This window comes from Ostrea edulis, chromosome 9 (assembly GCF_947568905.1).
Source record: "Ostrea edulis chromosome 9, xbOstEdul1.1, whole genome shotgun sequence".
NCBI classification, from domain to species: domain Eukaryota; kingdom Metazoa; phylum Mollusca; class Bivalvia; order Ostreida; family Ostreidae; genus Ostrea; species Ostrea edulis.
Window position 1 is genome coordinate 6,577,395 of NC_079172.1, and position 8,073 is coordinate 6,585,467.

Here is an 8,073-nt window from a genome sequence, read left to right on the forward strand (position 1 = left end):
ATATTTTATTTTTAAAAAGCCAGTATCTTCAATTTAGTAAAGCTTCACAGTGTGTATAATACAAAAGAACTCGAATACTTTAGGGAACTTCCTACAACAAGCTACAAAGTTAAGATCTTCATATAATGTATGAAATGCTGTACTTGCAATGACATATTATTTACATGAAAGGTGAAGATAACGAACAGTGATTGACTGTACACTGGAGAATCTGTCACTCATGGAAACGTACTCATATTCAGTGATCAATCTCATAATTCCCATAAGGAATACAACATAGAGGGTTGGGCAAATACGGACCCCTGGAGATACCAGAGTGGGATCAGGTGCCTAGGATGAGTATAGCATTCCCTGTCACGAGCCTTAAGTCTTGATCAGGTAAACGGAGTTATTCGTAGTCAAAATCAGTGTGCCAAAACGGCCTAACAATCGGTATGAAACACGTCAGACAGCATTTGACCCAAAGATAGGTTGTATTGGCAAACTAGATCGTTATAACGACCATGTAATTTGCAAAATGCCGACTTTAAACGAGACTATTGAAACCCCCGTAACATCAATTTGTTTGTCAGTAGTCTGCTTCGATTTAAAAACTAATCATATACAACAATCTCTTGCGTATCGAATCAGTTGAGAGATAAAAACACCATACGTAGGTGATAATAGAATATTGCTACATAAATATGGGAAGTCGACGATGGAGATGCTGAAATCATCCCGTTGACATATACTGTTATATGTATGTTGAAACGCATTGATTTTATACCCTCCAAATTGTATCTGTATGTCTACCCACCCTCCACTGTCTTATTTGTATATACATGTAATTCCAATGTTATTTATTACATTTGTTTTGATTGGACAAAAATAAAGCTGAACAAGAGTTTATACATCAATAAATCCGAAAACGCGATGTATTCATACACGCCTGAAAACAAATAACATAGTGCGGGGAAACTATTAAATTTTTTGCAATTGTTAATAAAGTGAATGAATTGGAATTATAAGAATCAAACATTCTTTTTGAAGAATTTATCGATGTGTAAACTCCGGACATTTCACTAACAAACTTAACATAAAAGTGCTTCGCACTTTTATTCAGTTTGTGAGTAAAATGTCCGGAGTTTACACATCGATAGATTCTTCAAAAAGAATGTTTAATCCTATAATATTTGTAAATATGTTGTATATAAACCGATGAAATGTAAAGAATCTGAATCGGATAACCTGTCCAGTTAAAATGGAAAGATCAATTTTAATCTTAAAAGAACACGTGAGTATACCAAGTATGTGCCTGAATATGTAGCCTTACTAAAGATCTGTACAGACAGACAGACAGCTAGGACGCCAAAGTGATGGCAAACGTTCACGTTATTAATTAGCATTTAACCAGGTGGGCTAAAGTATGTACCACACTTTTACGGAACCAAAGAAAGACAACTCAAAACAGTTCTGCGTTAAGCAAATCGCAATCGATACATTCAGTGCCGTGTGATAATAGTTATAGCGGAGTTACCTTTCGTTAGCAAGAGAAAATTTGTTAAGGAAATATTGAATTCTTTCGTATGAAAGAGAAATTTATACGCAACATATACATAAAACACGAAAACCCAACAACACTTTACTTTCTTAGAGTGTCGGGTCTATAAAGACACAAGACCAATAGTACTGGGAATGCCACGACACTGTACACGATATATTTTTTAAGCAGTATGTCTCTTGACAGACGTCGAAATAACCAACAGTTGCAGTGACCCCTACGATCCCCCTCTCTCTCCCCTTCTCTCTCTCCCTCTCCTCCCCCTCCCTCCCTCCTCCCCCTCTCTTTCTCTATATATTTTGGCAATGTCTTAATATGATAAAGGCTTTATTGATTTATTCAAGGTAGGGGGTCGATTAAGTTAGGAAACGCATTTTAATAATTCACAATATTGTAAGTCTGTTTGGAAATAAGACGAAGTCACTCTAAGACTTTAATTAGATATGTCTGCATACTAATCGTGTGTGTGTGTGTGTGTGTGTGTGGTAGAAGTTTGATATTTCATTTACTTGTAATTTGAACAATGTGCAATTTTACGGAAACGATTCATATAAGATTTGTTTCAAATTCTTCTCAAACAACATGCAGTATAAAAACCAAGACATTTGACAAATTGTTAAACAGAACCAACACACTAGTAATGACACTTTGTTATATAGATTAGGGGTGTAATTAGAGATTTAAATATCCAATTATACACACATTGTCTTCATTTGGTAGAACAATACATCTGTATTGATATTTAACCTTGTGTATTGCGACACTAATTAAAAACAATGAACTGCCTCCCAAATTTTGATGGCATCAAAAATTATTTTGATAGATCATTTTGATTATTCTGGCGCCTCGAGCGTGTGTGAGGCACGCCGTGCACCACAGTGGCGCAGGTACACGTTTCTCTAGATATAGCAGGTAGGTTGCCAATTGACCTTTTCTGTCTCCATTTCATGATAATCTGGCATATGATAATTACAAATGTGATTTGTGTTTTGTATGTGACCTTTTCTGTGCGGAAGAAAGTGAACCACTTCTGAAGTTGGGGGAGCTACACATGTCAATGTTAGCAAATATGTTGACTTCAGAATCTTGAAGATTTTGACCCTCTGCAAAATTAATATGTGGATGTATACTTTCGTTATGATACTCTGAACGCTATGATGAATTCTGTTATGTTACGATGATAATCCCTTATGTTACGATGATACTCCATTATGTTACGATGATACTCCGTCATAAGACGATGATATTCTGATAAATATTACGTTATATTATGATGATACTCCTTTATATTACGATTATACTACGTTATGATTACATTCCGTAATGTTATGACGATATACCATCATGTTACGATGATACTCTGCTATGTTACGATGATTCTCCGTTATGTTACGATGATTCTCCGTTATGTTACGATGATACTCTGTTATGTTACGATGATACTCTGTTAGGTCACGATGATACTCCGTTATGTTACGATGATACTCTGCTATGTTACGATGATACTCCGTTATGTCACGATGATACTCCGTTATGTTACGATGATACTCTGCTATGTTACGATGATACTCTGCTATGTTACGATGATTCTCCGTTATGTTACGATGATTCTCCGTTATGTTACGATGATACTCCGTTATGTTACGATGATACTCCGTTATGTTACGATGATAGTCCGTCACAATACGTTGATACTCCGTCATAATACGATGATGCTCCGTTATCTTTTGGTGATACTCTGCCATGTGAAATGATAAAACTTTATTATGTTGATGCTCTTTTATGTTATGCCCAATAGTCAATGCGTTCTAAGTTTTAGAAAGGAAACTGGTACAAAAATGTGCAACTGTTCATCAAATTTGTCAAAACTGAAAATTCTGTGAAAGGTCGTACATTTATGACACCATATTTTTAATATCGCCAGTATTTCTTTATTACAAATATACACAAGTAAGCTGTTCATGTATTCTTCGAAATAAAGTAAACATTGCTTAAAGAATCGAATGTCAAGGCAGATGTGAATCTAGAGGGAGGTTATGGGATTTCCTGTTAGTTGGAAAATCTAGAAAATCCCCCAAAGGGTTGTGGTCTACAAATCCCCTAAAGTGCCATCCCTGGTGGCAAACCGCTTTTTGAAGTCTTCTAAATCTGGCCGAATCATTTTAGGAGGCCAAAATAGCTACTGGTTTAATTTAAAGATATATTCAGGTGTGTGTGTGTGTGTGTGTGTGTGAGAGAGAGAGAGAGAGAGAGAGAGAGAGAGAGAGAGAGAGAGAGAGAGAGAGAGAGAGAGAACATCTAGCGAGTAGGGACATCAGGTTGATACTATATCAGCATCGGCAAAATGTTTTTATGGATTTAGTATGAAAATCCGAAAATATGTACATTATTTGATACCCATAGGTATTTAAAATTTTGATATTAGTGAGTATTTACATTTTTGATATTTGTAAATATTTATCTACATTCTTTGATATCCGTGAGTATTTTCATATTTTTTTTTTATACCAAGCCTATAACAGGAAGTCAACACTGGCAATTTTTTCCGTAGGGCATTTCAGGCTATGTCAGAGGTCTAACATAAAATATGTCTTTTAAACCAATATCAGGGACGGGTTCAAACCTCTGGCAACCCTCTAGCTTCGCATTTGAAACTGGTTCCCAAGTATCTATAACCTCAAGTACCCCCCTCCCCCCATCACCACCAAATTAGACAAGCAATGATTCCTCTAAAAAGACAAGGATGGGGAAATGACATGTATGGTGCGGTGTGCGAGCTTGATTTCATTTCTCTCTACATATTACGGTCTAATCAATGCTACTCCCTGGCATCATTTCTAGAAAGATCAATTTTAAAGTACAGCTAGTCCATATCTAGGTGAACTGAAAGGGTGGGTCATCTCTGAAGTAGAACGTACGTAGAATTGAAGTAATTCTGGGTTTCCGCCGTCCTTGCAGTTTGCTTTTTTTTATTACGAGGCTGCAATTAGCCAATGTCAATAAAAAATGATGTCACTATTGATCCGATTTAATCTCTAGAAACACCGGTTTTGAATGAGTATGCATGTAATTTGATGATAAATAACTTTGTACAAGCATCCCTTCACTAACATTCCAGTCATTCATGAATTCTAAACTGCGTGGGCCATTTTCATTGAGTGGAATGGAGTTTTCCGTGCGCTTGTACATATGGTGATAGGGATATAGGTGATTGAAATTAAAAAAAAAAATTTAATCGAAATGAGATTCCTTTAAAGTTGTCATTCATAAACCAATACTCAGTATGTCGTGGTATTACCCAGCCATTCAACCGATAATCAGTATCTACTTCCCAATACTCGTATGTATTACCCCAAAATCCAACCGATAGTCAGCAATAATTCAATCTATATTCAGCATGTATTACCTAATAATTCAACCGATAGGTGGGTTGAAGACCTCAAAATGGCAAAAAATGGAAATTTTCGTGGAAAATGTTTTACTAAAAGTGAAGGTGTTGCGGATTCAACACCCCTCGTCCCATAACTCCCTCTAGATCCACCGCTGCCCAATAATTCAACTGATACTTAGAATGCATTGCAGAATAATTTCAAAATTAACGACAACTACAATATTAAAATGAAAATGAGGAGTACTAAAGATTATATTCTATTTTAGTAATTCAACAATGATCCACTCACACACTAAACACGTGTCAATTTAAATATAGTTTAATTTTTCTGACCACTCATTTCCATGTTTTTTAGGAGTACATCGAATTAAGATAATGGGACTGTGCTGCTGCAAACGAGATCACACCATCGAACACGACGACAACCATGACGATAAGACGAGTGTCTTGGAACCCCAGGAATCGAACGTTTCTGCCTCTTCTATCCACCCCAGTCTCTTCTCCTCAGATTCTATCGCAAATCCTTGCCATCTCACGTGGCTTACGGACATCCATATTAACAACATTGACACAGACGACGACGAAATGAAACATACATGCAGAATAAGTGGACTGTGTTGCCTTGACAACGGAAGAACTGTGCTTATGGATAGAAATAACCAAATGCTAATGGTCTTTGACCCTGAATTTCAATATGCATACAGACAAAAAATTCGAAAACAACTTATATCACTGACCACTTTTGAATTTGATAACATTGCTATCTTAGAAACTGGATTTATTGGCCTTTACAACATTTCCGGAAAATACGTCACGAGACTTCCGGTACGGTTTACTGTTGGAAAAAATCCTAGAGCAGTGACATTCAACGGATCTCTGTTCGCTGTACTATATGTACAAAATGGTAACAACTTCGTAAAAATTTATTCTAAAGATGGTATTGAACATAAAACTATCCCTCTTAGTATTCAAATTGAGAAGAGAAAATATCGGTCAAACAGTATAGTGCTTGATCGGAGTAACGACCATTTATATTTACCGAATATGTCCGGAAAATGTATATCGTGTGTGAATTTCCTTGGAGAAGTAGTTTGGAACTCTGTTACCGTAGACCATATTCTACACCCCTCCTGTCTAATGCTAGAGGGGAATTTCATCTATTGCTGTGATTGGCTGACTAAAGGTGTCAATCTCGTCTCCTTAGATGGAAAGCGATCGACTTCTATTTGCGTCGATGGCGTAAAAAAAGCAAGATTCGTAGCTTTTCAAAGGAAGAAGCAACATCTGATAATTTTTACAGACTTCAAATACAAACTGCGTATATTTGATGTTCTCTTGCCTCCGGAAGAATGCTGAAGTTTGAAATGACGATCGGAATATCATCTGTAAATCATCTCATCAAGGCTGAGATAAGATAAATCGCGTTAGAAAGGAGTGCTTTTGTTTGTGCGTTTGAAGTCTTTCGACAGATCATTCTTAATTCTACTTGTTATAACCCCTTGATTCGATGACAGAATTATCATTAAATGCCGCTCTTTTACAGCCATTTGATTTCCGTCAATAAAGAAAATGATCGATCTTTGTTTCCTTAGAATTATTATTCGTAATGTTAATTCAGAATCAGTACCTGTCTCTACAGATCAGAAATGTGAATGACCGACAGGTTTCTATTTGTCTGCAAAAAGTACACGCATATTTTAATTTGCTATCGCAAATAAAAATGAATTGTTTTGGAACTTCATTTATATAAAGTTTCAAAGCTATTGATTTTTTAAATGTACATAGCCTGTTTCAGAGGTCGTTGCATTTTCAAATTGTTCATTCTTTATCGATTTCACCGAAATACATGCAAATAGTCAGTTAGCGCTGTTAGAAAAGAAACGACGCCTCTAATAGGTAACCCAAGACTAGGATTTAAAATTGTTCATAACCCTAACATTACCTCCACTCTAATTTGCAATTTGTACTTCTGAACTTTAGATATTGTATCTAATTATCGAAGTAACTTTGTCCATCACGGATCCTTGATAGGAGATAAAATATTCTATTCTATTCATCTTAGAGGAAACTCATAAGAATATGAAAATCAGTTGTTATACCAAAGAAAAATACAGTAAGGGTTGAATATGACTGCTGATCAATGTTTCTTTGCAGCTTTTTACCGTACCAAATAGAGATGCAACGATTCACCGCGATAGATCGAAAACAGCGATTCTGCCAGCCAAATCGATTCTCGATTCACAACAGAGCAAATTCGGTTTGGTTCAATATAAAAGAATAGAATTTGTACTACATGTAACTCAGTTTTCTCTTCTTATCAATTTTCGAATGGGATGATGGCCAAACGATTTTTTTTTACTTATTGCAAAATAAAACATCGATGATATTGTGATTTGTGATCTACAGACAATATGATTTTCTAATAAGAACGAAGAAGTTTGATACATGTATTTGGTAAAAATGAAAATCGGTTCTTATATTAAAGAAAAATACGTAAGAATATGTACAAGTTATCTATTAACTTCCTTCAACTTTTCAACGGCGCCTCTGATGGGCTAGAAAACGTCCAATTAACACTTAGGTCACTAAAACAAACAAGATGGAGGAGCATGATGACAATCCAGTGCTCGAAGATCCGCCAAAATCACTTGAATCCAAAGAGTGGGGGTGTTTTGATTTTAGATAGGTAGAAAAGATTAGAAAACATGTGAGATTTGTTTTGATTATTTCCAATGATTTGCTGCAATCTTGGAATGAGTATCATTGAGTGGTTAAACAACTTCTTAATTCAAAGTGAAAGTAGCATATTTTAACATGCTTCTAAGATGTGTGCATTTTATATATTTGTGATATGTTATTGCTAGAAATTTCTCCAAGTCTTTAGAAGTTACTTAAATAGGTAAAGAAATTTATATTCTAGTCAAGGATATTTAAAATTTCTTCGTTTTAAAAATAAATTTAGATTTTTGAAATTTCAATAAAACATAGTTTCATATTATCTGTAGTGTTGTGTATGATGATGATAGTGATTGATTAGTAAATGTTGAATAAACAAGTTACTATTCAAATAATCGAATCGAATTGTATGGCTAAAATCAAAATTGAGTCGAATCGAAAAGAACAGGAAGTGAACAGCGGTTAA

At 35.4% G+C, this 8,073-nt stretch overlaps 1 protein-coding gene across 1 annotated transcript; it reads left to right on the forward strand.

Moving 5' to 3' along the window:
- Window positions 1-2,312: 2,312 nt before the first annotated feature.
- On the forward strand, window positions 2,313-6,513 carry LOC125658839 (uncharacterized). Its single transcript, XM_056148369.1, has 2 exons — window positions 2,313-2,452; window positions 5,287-6,513. Exon 2 carries the CDS (start codon window positions 5,307-5,309, stop codon window positions 6,285-6,287), a length of 981 nt encoding a protein of 326 aa, XP_056004344.1. The 5' UTR covers window positions 2,313-2,452; window positions 5,287-5,306; the 3' UTR covers window positions 6,288-6,513.
- The last annotated feature ends 1,560 nt before the right edge of the window (window positions 6,514-8,073 follow it).